Source organism: Entelurus aequoreus, linkage group LG15, assembly GCF_033978785.1.
Source record: "Entelurus aequoreus isolate RoL-2023_Sb linkage group LG15, RoL_Eaeq_v1.1, whole genome shotgun sequence".
Taxonomy (NCBI): Eukaryota; Metazoa; Chordata; class Actinopteri; order Syngnathiformes; family Syngnathidae; genus Entelurus; species Entelurus aequoreus.
In genome coordinates this window covers 26,330,655-26,348,663 of record NC_084745.1, presented here as the reverse complement: position 1 = coordinate 26,348,663, position 18,009 = coordinate 26,330,655, and the positions used below count along the sequence as shown (strand labels likewise).

The 18,009-nt window shown below is 42.7% G+C and overlaps 1 protein-coding gene across 5 annotated transcripts in view; it reads right to left on the bottom strand.

Annotated features, from left to right (window-relative positions):
- The window catches only part of myripb (myosin VIIA and Rab interacting protein b), a 360,347-nt gene that overhangs the window by 48,310 nt on the left and 294,028 nt on the right, over positions 1–18,009 (bottom strand). For all 5 annotated transcript variants that reach the window (XM_062021122.1, XM_062021123.1, XM_062021124.1 and 2 more), the window contains 4 exons: positions 14,762–14,848; positions 13,192–13,289; positions 12,977–13,057; positions 12,688–12,849 (listed from right to left, as the gene is read on the bottom strand). In XM_062021122.1, the coding sequence (XP_061877106.1) occupies positions 12,688–12,849; positions 12,977–13,057; positions 13,192–13,289; positions 14,762–14,848 (428 nt within the window). The remainder of the gene's footprint in view (positions 1–12,687; positions 12,850–12,976; positions 13,058–13,191; positions 13,290–14,761; positions 14,849–18,009) is intronic.

Here is an 18,009-nt window from a genome sequence, read left to right as displayed (position 1 = left end):
ATATATATATATATATATATATATATATATATATATATATATATATATATATATATATATATATATATATATATATATATATATATACAACACTTTAACCTACAAAACAAAATTTGTGTTGATTTTTTAATTTGTATTATTAAAATGAGGAAGACAGGATTAATGGCTACAATGAGCATGTTTTGTAGTGCAGAGCTTTTTAAAGCGGGTTTGAAGCATGATACTGATAAAGCATGTTCCCTGGGTCACACGCGTCTCCCATGGCAACGCACCCCAAAAAGACTGGCATATAGCAAGATGCAACAATAGAAACATAGCAAATTAAATAATACTTATCATAAAGCGATCCTGTTCTGTCTCCCTGTAATGTTTGTCTGCTCTTGAATGGGATTGTGCTGAAAATTGTAATTTCCCCTCTGGGATTATTAAAGTATTTCTGATTCTGATTCTGATTCTGATAAAAATAATAATTACTATATGAAATCATTTTTAAAATGAGCATGCTAGAACGTACTATTAGCATAACATAATATACATTTAAGACAGCTTCATCCTGTTAGAAGCACTGGTTGGTCCTACTCGGGACTCTATAAATGTTCACCTGCAGGTGGAGCTAAAAGAAAGCAAATGCATCACTGAGGAACACTGAGGAGAAAGGCTCAGTTCCAGGCGAGGGATGCAACTCTGAGATAAGAGCGAGTGTCATTTTTAGACCACTGAACGCGTATTTGAATGCGTATTTGCACGCGAGTGTGTCTAATTGGGCTTGTTTGAAGAGAAGCTGATAAACAGGGGCTGTCCCGTGGCGAGCTGAGCTGCCAAAGAAAGATCCAAGCGTATTCCACGCTTACTTTGATCACAACACAGTGAAAACAGCGGGGAAACAGAACAGGAAGGAGGCCCTGGGAGCACAGCTTTGATGCTTTTGCTCACAGGAGGGATGATGACAAAATGTCAGCGCAGACAAAGTTGTGAGACTCAAACAAGTGCCTATGAGGTTTGTGTTGTATATACATTAGGTTTCATTCTCGCTTGTTTAGATGTGGGGCCACTTTCATATATTTTGGACATTGATGATGCTACATATGCTAAGCTATCTGAACAAAACATCTTAGCTTAATAATAATAATGAATTCACTGGATTTTTCAAGGGGTCATCTCATACAAAAGTCACTTTTCTTGCCTGTTGGTACCTGTTTTTGTGTATTTGGGTACCATAAAGGTGGTGAGATATTTATAAAGCAATATTTTTGCGTTGTTCCAAACAAGTACCGTCTTATGACGTATGTCACCTTGTGACGTCAGCAGTTATCCCCGTATAGTAAATGTTTTTCTCGTTTCTTTTTAATGAGTCTGCCATGTTTATTTCTGTTGTAGTTACAGCGAAGACGCAACCCTCGATTTACGAACCCATCATTGTAGGAACTTTTCAATTTGTGAACCGCAGACCGAATAAAAATATGCTTTAGTGTACCAACCCTATCTCCGTGTACCAACGTTTCATCCATTCATTGTGTGCCCGCAGGGCAGCCATTTTGTGCCTGGAAGCACTTCCATTGTGAGCTGGCCGATCGATCTCCGATGCTCACTGCTTGCTACCTTGTGTGCTTTTTTAACTGTTTAGCCTTTTTACAGCATTGTTCGAGTTTTGCTAGCTCAATGAGTCCAAAGCAAGCGATTGACAAGCAATGTGTAGTTTCAAACATTCATGAAGTATCCACAGTCTTGTCGACACCGCCTCCTCCCCACCACCTCCTCCCTTCTGCTGCATGCTGAGAAGATTAACCAACAAGGTAAAGTGGATTCCATTTTGTATTTCTTATCATTGTAACGAGCTGGCTGTTAAAGAATTTTGGGATTTCAAACTGTGAGTGCACCACAGGGCTAACGACAGTGTGTGTGCGTGTCGGCATGGCGGCTGCTTAAAAAGAGGACAGTTCAACTTGTGTTGTTTTTTTGGCTTTGTTATTAAATAGAACATTTATGCATCATCCCCTTGTTATTTTTGTTTGATATACAGTAATGTATAACGCTTTATATTGTGCTCAAACTTTTACTAAAAGACATTTTTTCAAGACTGGAACCCTTTCTGAAGTAGACATTTGTTTCAATATACAAACTTTTCTACTTACAAACCCTGGTTCTACCGCATATCAATGTATATTTTGTGACACTCAATACAATGACAGCACCTATTGCACTAACCCAGTCCTTCTCAAAAAGTGGGGCACCTCAGGGATTATACTTTTTTTGCCGTACCAGAATAGTGTATAGAAGTGTATGTAGCATGTGGCTTCACTGTAACCACGGTGGGAGACAAGGAACGACCGGTGTGTTGTTTCCTTTAATGTTGATAAGCTTACAATGTCATGCAGAGGTATAGTTATTGTAATGTTTCTATGTGTCCTTTGTTGCTGGTTCAACAACGAGATGGTTAGATGGATTTGGATGCTTTACTCATAGACATCGCTTGCATCGCTCTGTGTCATACATAAGGCGTAACTGTTGTAACCTTCTTCACTAGTGTGTGTTGATGTCACCACACAGCCAGCATATATCTAAATATCACATCACTCTTTTTTTTTTTTTATAGACAACCTGTCTATCAATTGGAAATGAACAGTTCCATATACAACTAAGTTATTCTTACAAACCTAAAATGACTGCCTTTAAATCATAAGTGGGGACACTCAAAATATCAACATCACATTTCATATTCTGTATCACTCAGTGATACAGAACATATGATATGCATTCATAAACACAAACTGCCTAAACAAGATACTGAAAGGATATGTTTTCTTTGCATATCTCCATGAGCTCTAGGCAGTCCATTCATAGTCACGCAGATAGGCTAGAGGATGCATGTGCTACCTGACTGGATACATAGGCGGTGCAGGTGCTGGTTCAGGGTGATCATTGCCATCATCAAGATCAGAATCCAGGTCGTAGTCGAGTGGTGGCAGTTGATCTTGCTGCGCCACAAGTTGGATCTTCTTGAAGAATGAACTGTTCCTGGTGATGGTATAGCCATTCCGTTCAGCTGTCACCAGGGAGCCTTTCACATTGGTGACGGTGAGTGGTTCCTTGCTGTACGATGTTGTGAGCTTGTTCTGTTTCACTTGACGACAAAGCACGATGTCACCTGGCTTGATGTGAGATGGTGCTGCATGTCGTTGCTCATCAGAACAGTTCTTCATTTTGGCTTTCTCCTCAGTGTCCCTTTTACGCACTTCTTTGTCAGCACTAATGGTTGCTGAGCAGGCCGATGGTATCTTTGTGTTCATGCTTCGTTGAAACATCAACTCTGCAGGAGATCTCCCTGTTGTGCAGTGTGGTGTAGCTCGATACTCATGCGAAAAGATGTTTATTTGTTGCTTCCATGGGACACCTTGCATTGGAGCGATAGGAATCACCTTCCCAATCGTACGCATGAATCTTTCTGCAGTCGCATTTGCCTGTGGCCAAAGTGGTGTTATTTTTCTGTGATGGAATCCCATGTGTTGAGCAAACTGGGAAAACTGGGAACCATTAAGTGGAGGTTCATTGTCTGTCTTCACAACATGTGGTATCCCAAACAATGAGAAGATGTTGTCCATGCGGGGTATCACCACACTGGAGGAAATTAAATGTAGAATGTCCACTACTGGATACCGTGTGTAGTCACCTACAATAACCAGATATAAACAGATATTGTCCGGATGGGAGAGGTCCATAGAAATCGGCACTTACTGAATGCCATGGTGACTCGGGTAGCTTGGACATTTTGAGTGGCTCAGTCCTGGTGACTGGAGTGTTGGCCTGACAGGCGAGACAGTTTTTGATGATTGTCTCTGCTTGTTGATTAATGCCTGGAAGCCACACTTTCTCTCTGAGCAGGACCTTTGTCTTGGCAATGCCTTGATGGCCTTTGTGAGCAAGTTCCAGGACATGGCCTTGTAGGGATGTTGGAATCACAATCCTACAGCCTCTGAGTATGAGGTCCTCGTTGCTGACAGTGTGAGTTCCTCTCTGACATAATCTGTACTGCTGAAGCGTAGCAGCATCCAGTACTTTGTGATTGTGTGCCACAAACTGTTCTTTATGTGTGCATTGACCTGTTGCAGAATGTCATCTTTCAGTGTCTTTGCTTTGATGTGGCCGAGCATCATTGCCTTGGGTGTAGCCCACTGCGATATGAAGTTGACATATTCCTCGGCAATCTTGGAGGCTTTTGTGCTCCTGGAAGTCTGGACTGGAATCGGATGTCGAGACATGCAATCAGCAGGATTGTCAGATCCCTTTCTGGAGAAAATTTTAAAGTCGTAGGGTTGGAGTCGAAATCCCCATCGCTCTATCCGGGCAGGTGGCTTTGACTTTGGGTTATTCCATATCAGCTCCAACGGCTTGTGGTTAGTCACAAGGCTAAACCAATTACTGTAGAGGTATAGGTGGAAATGCTCACAGCTCCAGATGATCGTTAGGGCCTCTTGTTCAAGGGGCGGTATGGTGTAGTGGGTAGAGCGACCGTGCCAGAAACCTGAGGGTTGCAGGTTCGCTCCCTGCCTCTAGACATCCAAATCGCTGCCGTTGTGTCCTTGGGCAGGACACTTCACCCTTGCCCCTGGTGCCGCTCACACTGGTGAATGAATGATAGGTGGTGGTCGGAGGGGCCATAGGCGCAAACTGGCAGCCTCGCTTCCGTCAGTCTACCCCAGGGCAGCTGTGGCTACAAATGTAGCTGACCACCACCAAGTGTGAATGAATGATGGGTTCCCACTTCTCTGTGAGCGCTTGTGAGTATCTAATAATAGAAAAGCGCGATATAAAATCTAATCCAAAAAAAAAAAAATCTAATCGTTCTGTCTGCGAGTAGCGCCTTTCGACCTGCGTCAGTGCCCGACTGGCATACGCTATGACATGCTTCTCTCCCTTGTCTGTCTGAAAAAGAATCACACCTAAACCACATGGGCTATCGTCCACAACAAGTTTAGTGTCCTTATTCGGATCAAAGTAGGACATGGTAGTGTCGCAAGTGAGGCGCTCCTTGAGTGCTTGTAGCACAGCTGAATGCTCAGCACCCCAAGTCCAAGGTGCTCCTTTCTTGGTGAGCTCTCTGAGCGGTGCAGTGATGGTAAAAAAGTCTGTGATAAACCTGGAGCAATAGTTTGCCATACTGAGAAGGCTTCTGATTTCGGCAGGGTCTTTGGGCTCTGATGCTCGATGTATGGCTGCCACTTTGCGAGGGTCAGCTGAGATGCAGTCAGCAGAAAAGATGAAGCCAAAGAATTCCAATCTTTGCTTGTTGAACTCCCACTTGTTGCGATTCAGTGTGAAGCCGCATTCTTTCAGTCTGGAAAAGACTGCTCGAACAGCATTGTCATGGGCTTTTTGGGATGAGCCGTACATAATGATGTCATCACTTAAATTCTTGACACCAGAGATGCAGTCGTCTGTACCGTCTCAGGCCAAGGTGTGTTGTAAAGGTGGTGATGTATCAGCTATCCGGATGTAGCTCTAGCTGATGGTATCCTTTGTTGAGGTCTAATTTTAAAAAGACACGTGCACCGTTTAGCTCATGGATCACGTCGTCCATCGTGGGCGTGAGGTGACGTTCACGTTGTATTGCCACATTTGCTCGTCGCATGTCAACACAAATCCTTACTTGATCCGGGTCTTTAGGCTTTGGCGGGGTAACTATTGGAGAGACCCAAGGTGTTGGTCCGGTCACTCGTTCGATTATGTCGTCCTCTTCCAGCTTTCGTAATACGTTATTTGACGTTCTGTCGAATGTGGAATGGCACCCTTCTGTGTGGTTGACACGTTGGCTGTATATCTGGATTGATGGGTAGCTTAACACTGAAATCCTTGAGCTTGCCTATGCCAGTGAACAGTTCTATATAACTGTCAATCAGTTGGTCTGACACACTCCTGATGTTGGGGTCTACCATCTGGATTAATTCAAGCTTACTACCTGTGCCAGAGCTCAAAAGAGAGTGTCCACTGCCCCTCAGCACAGAATAATAATAATAATAATAATAATAATAATAATAATAATAATAATAATAGTAATAATAATAATAATAATAATAATAATAATAATGGATTAGATGTATGTAGCGGTTTTCTATCAACTGGATACTTACAGCGCTCATAGAAAGCACATACAAACACCGTTTCCATATGAGTTGGGAAATTGTGTTAAATGTAAATATAAACTGAATACAATGATTTGCAAATCCTTTTCAACCCATATTCAATTGAATAGACTACAAAGACAGGATATTTAATGTTCAAACTGATAAACTTTATTTTTTTTTTGCAAATAATAATTAACTTAGAATTTCATGGCTCCAACACGTGCCAAAGTAGTTGGGAAAGGGCATGTTCACCACTGTGTTACATGGCCTTTCCTTTTAACAACACTCAGTAAACGTTTGGGAACTGAGGGGACACATTTTTTAAGCTTCTCAGGTGGAATTCTTTCCCATTCTTGCTTGATGTACAGCTTAAGTTGTTCAACAGTCCGGGGGTCTCTGTTGTGGTATTTTAGGCTTTATAATGCACCACACATTTTCAATGGGAGACAGGTCTGGACTACAGGCAGGCCAGTCTAGTACCCGCACTCTTTTACTATCAAGCCACGTTGATGTAACACGTGGCTTGGCATTGTCTTGCTGAAATAAGCAGGGGCGTCCATGGTAACGTTGCTTGGATGGCAACATATGTTGCTCCAAAACCGGTATGTACCTTTCAGCTTTAATGGCGCCTTCACAGATGTGTAAGTTACCCATATCTTGGGCACTAATACACCCCCATACCATCACAGATGCTGGCTTTTCAACTTTGCGCCTATAACAATCCGGATGGTTCTTTTCCTCTTTGGTCCGGAGGACACGACGTCCACAGTTTCCAAAAACAATTTGAAATGTGGACTCGTCAGACCACAGAACACTTTTCCACTTTGTATCAGTTCATTTTAGATGAGCTCAGGCCCAGCGAAGCCGACGGCAATTCTGGGTGTTGTTGATAAACGGTTTTTGCCTTGCATAGGAGAGTTTTAACTTGCACTTACAGATGTAGCGATCAACTGTAGTTACTGACAGTGGGTTTCTGAAGTGTTCCCGAGCCCATGTGGTGATATCCTTTACACACTGATGTCGCTTGTTGATGCAGTACAGCCTGAGGGATCGAAGGTCACGGGCTTAGCTGCTTAAGTGCAGTGATTTCTCCAGATTCTCTGAACCCTTTGATGATATTACGGACCGTAGATCGTGAAATCCCTAAATTCCTTGCAATAGCTGTTTGAGAAAGTTTTTTTTTTTAAACTGTTCAACAATTTGCTCAGGCATTTGTTGACAAAGTGGTGACCCTCGCCCCATCCTTGTTTGTGAATGACTGAGCATTTTATGGAATCTACTTTTATACCCAATCATGGCACCCACCTGTTCCCAATTTGCCTGTTCACCTGTGGGATGTTCCAAATAAGTGTTTGATGAGCATTCCTCAACTTTATCAGTATTTATTGCCACCTTTCCCAACTTCTTTGTCCCGATTTTGCTGGCATCAAATTCTAAAGTTAATGATTATTTGCAAAAAAAAAAAAGTTTATCAGTTTGAACATCAAATATGTTGTCTTTGTAGCATATTCAACTGAATATGGGTTGAAAATGATTTGCAAATCATTGTATTCCGTTTATATTTACATCTAACACAATTTCCCAACTCATATGGAAACGGGGTTTGTAGAACAGAGAAAGTTGTTTGCGTGTTTCTGCCCTTTGCTTTCACACAGCACTCATAAACACCAATAATAGGTAAAGCATGTTTGAACCCTTATGAAAAGATATTGATTTTGGCAGCACTCAATTCTGGCTGTGTTAACTGCTGCTCCAGAGTCAATTAGCACTTCAACTTGCACATCATTGAGCAGTATGTGGGTTCTGGGTTGTTTGGGGCAGGCTTCACCATTTACTGAAAATACATACTGATCATCACTGCTTAATGAATCCCTCCGTGTACCACACTCTGATGCAGTCACTCGATTTACACTTCTTGTGTTTTTCTGTTGTCCAAAAGTGGTGTCTTTATTGTGATCATGATGTAGCTTTCTGTCTTTTTCTATGATTTGAGCGGCATACCTTTGCAAAATGGTTTGGTTTTCCACATGCATTGCAGTCCTTGCCTTTTGCTGGACAGTCTCCTCTGTGAGGATATCTCCCGCCACAGTTTCTGCATTGGGTTTCTTTGTTAGCATTTTTATTTCCTCTCTGATCACTCACTTGTGGTTTACTGTAAATTTGTGTTCAAGTATGTTAACAGCAGCGGATGCACCATGTTCTATGCCCTCTGCTTGCTATTCTGATATTTCTAGCGTTTCCCAAAATTCAGCAGCGCTTCCAGCGTCATATGTGCAGTTATGTACTTAACAAAAAAAGGTGAAATAAATGAAAACATGTTTTATATTCTAGTTTCTTCAAAATAGACACCCTTTGCTCTGATTACTGTTTTGCACACTGTTGGCATTATATGGTATATAAATTATTCTGTACACATATTATGAATATATTCGTATATATGTTATATTTTTTTATTGTTTTTTTTATAGATTTTTTAGTCTATTTATACCTGCATTGTCCTTTCCGGGGCAGCAGAGGCTGACTTTCGGGACGTGGAACGTCTCTACGCTGGTGGGGAAGGAGCCTGAGCTGGTGCGAGAGGTGGAGCGCTACCGGTTGGATCTGGTGGGGCTTACCTCTACGCATAGCAAGGGCTCTGAAACCACACTCCTGGACAAGGGATGGACCTTGTTCACTTCTGGAGTTGCTCAGGGTGTGAGGGCACAGGCGGGTGTGGGGATACTCACGAGTCCCCGGCTGAGTGCCTGTACGTTGGAGTTCACCCCAGTGGACAAGAGGGTCGCCTCCCTTCGCCTTAGGGTTGGAGGGGGGAAAACTCTGACTGTTGTTTGTGCATACGCACCAAACAGGAGTTCAGAGTATTCAGCCTTCTTGGATACCTTGCATGGGGTCCTGTATGGGGCGCCGGCAGGGGATTCCATAGTCTTGCTGGGGGACTTCAACGCGCACGTGGGCAATGACAGTGATACTTGGACTGGCGTGATTGGGAGGAACGGTCTCCCTGATCTGAACCTGAGTGGTGGATTGTTATTGGACTTCTGTGCTAGTCACGGACTTGCGATAACAAACACCATGTTCAAGCATAAGGATGCTCATAGGTGTACCTGGTACCAGAGCACCCTAGGCCAAAGATCAATGATCGATTTTGTAATCGTATCAGCTGATCTGAGGCCGTATGTTTTGGACACTCGGGTGAAGAGAGGGGCTGAACTGTCAACTGATCACCATCTGGTGGTGAGTTGGGTTAGATGGTGGGGGAAACCTCTGGACAGACCTGGCAAACCCAAGCGTGTAGTGCGGGTGAACTGGGAACGTTTGGAGGAGTCCTCTGTCCGGAAGGACTTCAACTCCCACCTCCGGCGGGACTTCTCTGCCATCCCTGTGGAGGTTGGGGACATTGAACAGGAATGGGCAATGTTCAAAGCCTCTATTGCTAAAGCTGCAGATGCGAGCTGTGGCCAGAAGGTCTTAGGTGCCTCAAGGGGCGGTAACCCTCGAACACCCTGGTGGACAGTGGTGGTCAGGGAAGCCGTCCGACTGAAGAAGGAGTCCTACCGGGGTATGTTATCCCAGGGGACTCCGGAGGCAGTTGCAAGGTACCGACGGGCCCGAAGGGCAGCGGCCGTGGCTGTGGACGAGGCTAAGCAGAGGGTGTGGGAGCAGTTCGGGGAATCCATGGAGAAGGACTATCGGGCGGCACCAAAGCTGTTCTGGAAGACCATACGGCACCTCAGGAGGGGGAAGCAGGGAACCATCCAAGCTGTGTACGGCAAGGATGGGACTTTGCTGACTTCAAGTGAGGAAGTCGTGGGGCGTTGGAAAGAGCACTTTGAGGAACTCCTGAACCCAAATACATCAGACACACCCTCCCTGATAGGAGCAGGGCCTGAGGATGATGGGGGATCGACGTCGATCTCTCGGAGTGAAGTCACTGAGGTAGTTAGACAACTCCACAGTGGCAAAGCTCCGGGGGTTGACGAGATCCGTCCAGAAATGCTGAAGGCTCTGGGTGTTGATGGGCTGTCTTGGTTGATACGCCTTTTCAACATTGCGTGGAAGTCTGGGACAGTGCCGAGGGAGTGGCAGACTGGGGTGGTGGTTCCCCTTTTCAAAAAGGGGGACCAGAGGGTGTGTGCTAATTACAGGGGTATCACACTACTCAGCCTCCCTGGGAAAGTTTACGCCAAGGTACTGGAAAGGAGGGTCCGGCCGATAGTCGAACCTCAGATTCAAGAGGAGCAATGTGGATTCCGTCCTGGTCGTGGAACAACTGACCAACTCTTTACGCTTGCGGGAATCCTGGAGAGGGCCTGGGAGTATGCCTATCCAGTCTACATGTGTTTTGTGGATTTGGAGAAGGCGTATGACCGCGTCCCTCGGGAGATCTTGTGGGAGGTGCTGAGGGAGTACGGAGTGAGGGGAACCCTGTTGAGGGCCATCCAATCTCTGTACAACCAAAGCGAGAGTTGTGTCCGGGTGCTTGGATGTAAGTCGGATCCGTTTCCAGTGGGGGTTGGTCTCCGCCAGGGCTGCGCTCTGTCACCTATCCTGTTTGTGATTTTCATGGACAGGGTTTCTAGGCGGAGTCGTGGCCATGGCGGAGAGGGTATACGTCTCGGGGGGCTAAAGGTTGCGTCACTGCTGTTTGCAGATGATGTGGTCCTGATGGCACCTTCGGTTCGTGACCTTCAGCTCTCACTGGATCGGTTCGCAGCCGAGTGTTCAGCGGCTGGAATGAGGATCAGCATCTCCAAATCTGAGGCCATGGTTCTCAGCAGGAAACCGATGGTTTGTACAGTCCGGGTAGGGGACAGGACTCTGTCCCAGGTGGAGGAGTTTAAGTATCTCGGGGTCTTGTTCACGAGTGAGGGAAAGATGGAGAAGGAAATCAGCCGGAGAATCGGAGCAGCTGGGGCAGTATTGCAGTCTCTCTGCCGCACTGTTGTGACGAAACGGGAGCTGAGCCAGAAGGCAAAGCTCTCGGTCTACCGAGCTATCTACATTCCTACTCTCACCTATGGTCATGAAGTGTGGGTAATGACCGAAAGAATAAGATCGCGGATACAAGCGGCCGAAATGAGTTTCCTCAGAAGGGTGGCTGGCATCTCCCTTAGAGATAGGGTGAGAAGTGCAGTCACCCGAGAGAGACTCGGAGTAGAGCCGCTGCTCCTTCGCTTGGAAAGGAGCCAGCTTAGGTGGTTCGGGCATCTCGTGCGGATGCCTCACGAGCGTCTCCCTAGGGAGGTCCTCGTTGCACGTCCCACTGGGAGGAGGCCCCGCGGCAGGCCAAGGACCAGATGGGGGGATTACATCTCCTCTCTGGCCTGGGAACGCTTCGGGATTCCCCAGGAGGAAGTCGCAAATGTTGCTCTGGAGAGGGAAGTCTGGGGGTCTTTGCTGGAGCTGCTGTCCCCGCGACCCGATTCCGGATAAGCGGTTGAAGATGGATGGATTGTCCTTTCCATCCTTACACTTTCCATCATTGTAACTGAGCTACTGTGTTGAACAATTTCCCTTGTGGATCATTAAAGTTTGTCTAAGTCTAAGTCATTCTCTCGATGAGCTTCAAGAGGTAGTCACCTGAAAGGGTTTTCACTTCACAGGTGTCATAGTTGTGATGCCTTCAGTGACAATCTACAATGTAAATAGTCATGAAAATAAAGAAAACACATTGAAATGAGGTGTGTCCAAACTTTTGGCCTGTACTGTATGTCATGCACACATTCCCCAGCTAAGTGCAGAAGCAAAGCCCTTTTTCTTCCATCAATCACAATGTTCATTGCAACTTGAAAGTTTTCAAATCGTTCGATCCACTTACTCCATCTTGTCCCGAATGAAGTTGGTTCAATCTCTGTGTCGAACGGCAGAATAGCGGCTTGGCTTGCTATGACAGAGTCCAGCATTTTTTTTTACGTTGCTCGTTTCTTAGCATCCACTGTATGTTGCTGACTGGTTAGCTTTTAGCTTTATAACTCACGTTGCAAGTTGTGACTGTTCAGCATCGGAACTTCCTCCTTTCCCTTTAAACAGTCACCACTGTAATGTTTCTGTGTGTCCTTTGTTGCTGGTTCAATAACGAGACGGTTAGATGGATTTGGATGCTTTACTCATATACATTGCTTGCATTCTTCTGTGTCATACATCAGGTATAACTGTTTTAACATTCTTCCCTAGTGTGTGTTGACGTCACCAAGCAGCCAGCGTATATCTAAATATCACAGTTATAACAATTTTATAGACAAATTATACTATTTATAGTCACGGTGGAGAGAGGGGCGGAATATTTTCTTTTTCCGGGTCGTCACTCTCGTGTTGTAAAGTAAGTTGACCAAAATAGTTCAAGTTTCATACAGTTCCTGTATTGCATCTCAGTAAAGCTGGTGTGGACAGACCCATGATGTGATTGATTGAACATCAGTTTTCAGGTCATTTATGCCATCATTAAAATATCCAAATTATTTACGAACTAGAAACTGACTCAAAAAAATATTCCAACTGGTATCAACTTCCCATTAGACTATGCTAGATGCTAAATGCCTAAAGTGAATATGTGGTGTCTCAGACTTACAGAGAGGGTGAAGGACGCCTTGTGGGGATCTGCGGGTCCTTGTAAAAACGTTTGAGGTTGCGAAGCTGAGGCCTGATCACTGGGCTGAATCAAGGACTGAGGCTGAGGCCAGACAAAGTCATACTCTGTCTGCATCTCTGAACGCTTCCTTCTTTGGATGATCTGAGAGAGACATGAGGGATGACTTACAAGCCAGCAAGAAAATACATTCACATGCAAAAATCAAATACAAGCAATCATGTCCTAATAGTGTTAGATATCAATGCAAAAACAAACTAACTCGATGTACCTTTTGTACAATGGTGGTGGCAAGTTCCTCTATGAGCTCTTCTTTGTGGTCCCGCAGATACCGAGCCTCATTCTGTTTCTCCTGTATACGCACACACAAACACACGTGTACAGACACTTTGTTAGGTACTGTACACTCGCACAAACTAATGATACTCTTTACTCTTTGATTATGTCTTTAAATATTTGTTTATGACCACCAGCAAGCGGTCTCACCAAACTGTCGCTGAACTCCTCGGCCTTAGCGATGGCTTCCTCTATGGCCTCCTCAGCAACACGCAAGGCGACTGTGAGCGTCTCAGCCATACTGTGTCCTGGTATGGCACAAATGAAGCAATATTAGCTCAAAATGAGGACATTCAGATGTATGCAAGAGGGGGTATACAATCAAATGATTGATAATTAATTAATAAAATAAATACAATAATTAATTAATTAAAACTTTTTTAACATACAACCACAAAACGGATTGTTTTGCCTAATAAAATTAAGTAATTAATTATTAAAACTATTTCAAAATACAACCACAAAAAGGATTCTCCTGCAAAAAAATACATTAAAAAAATGTTAATATATAAAAATACAACAAAACGGATTGTCCTGCCAAAATAAAATAAACATTCATTAGTTAAATAGAATAAATTGATTTAAAAATAATGATTGTCCACCCTAATAAAATATATTACATAATTAAATGTAATGAATTGATTTAATAAAACAACAGAAATGATTGTCCTGCCTCATAAAATGAATATAATTTAAGAAAATATATATATTTTTTCCAAAAACAACAATAGAGTTGTCCAAATACAGTAAAATAAATAAATTAAATGCATTTAAAAAAAAAAAAAGATTATCCTGCCTTATAAAATATACCAAGTAATTAATTAATTACATTATTTATTTAAACAACATAAAAAATGATCGACCTACCTAATAAAATATACAAAATAATTCTTAAATAGAATACATTTTTTAAACAACAAAAAGGATTGTTGTGCCTTATATAGTATATTTATTAATTAAATTAAAACCTATATATTTTTTAAAAACACGACAAAAAGAATGATCCCGCCTAATAAAACAAACTAATTAATGATTTAAATAAAACACGATTGTTTTAAAACCATAAAAAATGATGGTCCTGCCGTATAAAATCTATTGATAAAATAAAATACAAATATTTTTTTAAATGCATGTCGTTAGCAGTTAGGAAATCTGTGTTCGAATCTCTGCGTGGACTTAACATGTTCTCTCGTTTGTTTGTGGGTTTTCTCCTGGTACTCAGGCTTCCTTCCACATTCCAAAAATATTCATGTCAGGTTAATTGAAGAATCTAAATTGTCTATAAATGTGAATATGAGTGTGAATGGTTGGTTGTCTGTGCCTTGCAATTGGCTGGTGACCAGTCTGGAGTGTACCTCGCCTATCGCCCGATGTCAGCTGGGATAGGCTCCAGCTTACCCGTGATCAGGATAAGTGGTTTGAAAATGGATGGAATCTTTTTAAAAAATTTTTTTTAAAACAACAATAAAAAGTATTGTCTTGCAACTTTGCGGAGGTCTGCACTCACCTGGATTTGAGTGTGTGAGGGTTTAAGTGGTGGATTTATGGGCGATGTTTTAAAGGGTACTAGCACGTTTAGTGCTTCTTTAGCCTCCCGACACGCTCCTTTGCACAACGGCCTATTTGTTTGGTGGACAATTTGTGTAAAGCATGAAAAGGCACATAAGGCGGAAAGACAAGAAAAAGAAATCAATAAAAGGCAGACAGAGAAAAGACTCACCTTCACTCTGTTTGTAGAAGACGGAGTCACTGCCGCAGACGCTGCCATCGTTGTCGTTGTAGAAACTTCCTTCGTGTACACTGCTTTCTGTGGGAGAGCGAGACGGCGAGGCGTTAAGTACAACCTTCAATCTGACGCCCTGTCACAGTAATGCAAACAGTGCTCGTATCAAAAGCTGTAAATAATGTAGAAAGCTCTGCTGCTATGCACAATGCCATCAAAATCCCTTTTTGTATTCTTGTCAACCCTGTTCCCAATGCTATTTTGACAAAATGACATGCAGTGAAAATTACAATACATGTGAGAAAACAGTTTGCCTTCAGAACAAACACACTACTTCATACATTTCTGTATTGAATCCAATATAAAGTCTGAAGAAGACAAGTTGTCTTATAGTCAGCGTCTAGAAGATTTGCATCCCCAAGCGAGTCAATCAGAGCTTTAAATTCTGCCACTCACACGCACCAGTGAGAGAGAAGGATCTCATGGTGCACTAGTGTGCCGCGGCACAGTGGTTGAAAAACACTGGTCTAACGCATGTCATTAATAAAAATAAATTATTGTGCTATCATAAACGGATAAAGATTAATCACAGTGTTTGTTCTGACCGCCAGAAGGTGGCATGCATTGCACAGGCAATAATTACGTCACACGCCAGTGTGATGATAGTTAGAGCAATGTGCTCTTCGCCCTTCAAAACAAACTCAGACGGAACTTTAGGTAAGATTGAGGTAATTAGTTGGTACTGCGGCGACAAACTTTCTTATCATCGGCGCAGATCAAATTTAAAATAGCATCTTAAAACTAAACATGAACGTAAGGATGGCGTTGCGAGCATGAATGCTACATGGACAGCAAAGAGAGGACAACAAATTAAGCTGGCTGCAGTTTCCTTGCGTTCACCAGAGATAAGTTAAAACATTTATTTTCTAAACGGACAGCCACCACATGCAGTGTTGCCTACTTAGCGAGTTTGTCGCTAAATCTGGCAACTTTCCAATCCTTTTGGTAACTTTTTTGTAAACAGCTACTTTTCCGGTGTTATTACTTGGATTTACATGATGTCACGTCCGGCTCATTGAATATGCGTGGTGAGCAAGCCAGCACCTGTTCTCAATGGGTACTAGGCGCCATTTAGTCTTTCTCGAAGAAAACTGCCCTATGCTAAAGTTGTTTTTGGCTGTACCAACCGTTCTAATCGCAAAAAGGACAAACATTTCTTCAGAGTTCCTCGAGAGGTAAGAAAGCAGGGCGGAAGGGTGCAGGATTTTACAAAAGACGACGAGAAAAGTGGCACAAACTCCAGTACAAGGGAGCAGAGTCGAAGAATACACAAGTTTGCAGTGACCACTTTGTTAAAGGTTTGTTTTTGATATATTTTTTTAATGTACTTTACCCGTTTAGTATTTCTCATTAAAGTATTATCTTGATATTGTTTGTATTTTCATTTTTTAGCAAACAGAAACAAGAAAGTCAGAGTCAATGATACTTTGCCAGGAAAGGTACTTCTACATTTCCCCTCTTGTTTCTTTTGTACACAAACGTTTCAGAGGACATTTGACAACAGGACAAAAATCAAATATGGCGATGATTCCGCAATTCTTAGTTTGTTAAATGGATATGCAGTCCGGTTGTCAGCTGTCAGGTGCTATATTGTCATAGTTTTAGTTTGTTTACATGGACGCTTGTTGAAAGTTGAATCATGAAATGCAATCTTCCCTGATCAAAAACGATGAGTCTTGATACCAATGTCCTTAATGACACAACACACAAATAAGTTGTAGACCGCCATGCTTTACCAAGTTTTCATCTGTTTTGTTGTGTACAATGACGTCGGAGCACAAGATAGTTTGATATGTCTGGAAATTCCACCAACAGATAATTCTTGATATCACTCGACAATTTAAAAAAAAAAAAAAACAAGTATAGGGATCCTTTCGATTGCATACTTTGATTTTTTGCTTTTATCTGTTTTTTGCAGGAAGATCTAGGCCCCTTGCGTGACAACAGCCATCTTTGGCTTGGTTAACCACTGCTTTTTTCCCTTCCGAAAATAAGTCACGGAATACAAGCAATTGGAGACTTTTTTGTGTCTTGGAGACATTTGTGCTGTCCTCAACGAGCAGTGAAGGGTGCTACTGTGAGCCTCTCCCCAGTTCCAAAGCATGCAGGCGGTCAGCTGGTGCTACTGATGCACGAGCAAAGTGGAGACCCTTACAGGGCAGGAATTGCATACAGGACTCTCATGGTGCATCGGTACATCTGTACCGAGTTTTTCATGTATTGCAAAGACTTTCAAAATGTGGACTTATAATCATCAAGCTTCAAAGCATCAAACCTTGTCAGCCACCTGCTTTTGCCTTATGAAAAAAGCTGCCCAAAAGCCAGCCACAAACAAAGGTTTGCACAAAGTAAAGTTAAATACATTTTTAATAAAATATGGGATTTTAATAAGATATATATTTGGGCTTGTAAAAATATTGTGCAGCCCTAAAAAATTAATACTTACAAATGATAAAATACCATTTTATATTTAAAGATAGGGTCTTGAAAGAAAACAGGTGTATTTTGTTCAAAGTTGTCTTAAATTCAGTTCGAAGACTGTATGGTTCTTTGAATAAGGGCTGCTATTTTTATGTCTAAAGGCAAATAAAAACCCCCAAATCCAAAATTCCAGGGAATATTCCAACCACCTAAATGCAAATGTTGTGATTATAACTTATCAATGCGTCTTTATGTTTAAATAACTTTTTAGAATAGAAATAAAAATTTGATGGCAGTCGAGTGAATAAACAGGATACAATGTTTGTAGCCTTTAAAAGTCCCATAGGAGATCATTACTGCTTATATTCTGTAGCCTGGTCATCAATCCAGGTGAGTAAATAAGTAAATAAGATAAATGGGCATGCCGCTTCACAGACAAAGTGCTTTACTATTTCATCTCACATCCCAAACATGAATACAAATTCCACAGAAAACACAGCAGCCATAACTCAGAGTCATCCTTCCAAAACCAAAAGCCACGCTTGGCTGGTCTCACGCTCCTCCTCCAGCTGGAGCGTCTTTGTGACAGAGTCAGGTTTTGGTTTTGGCCCTTCAGGTGCCAGAACCACTCTGTGACCTCTGCCATAACAAACTGTCACCCTGCCAAGAAGACACGCCACACTTCAACAGCTGCTGCTCTATTGCCATTGGATGAGTTTCCAGTTGACCCACAAGTTAGGAAAATAGGCATGAAGTGAGTTTAT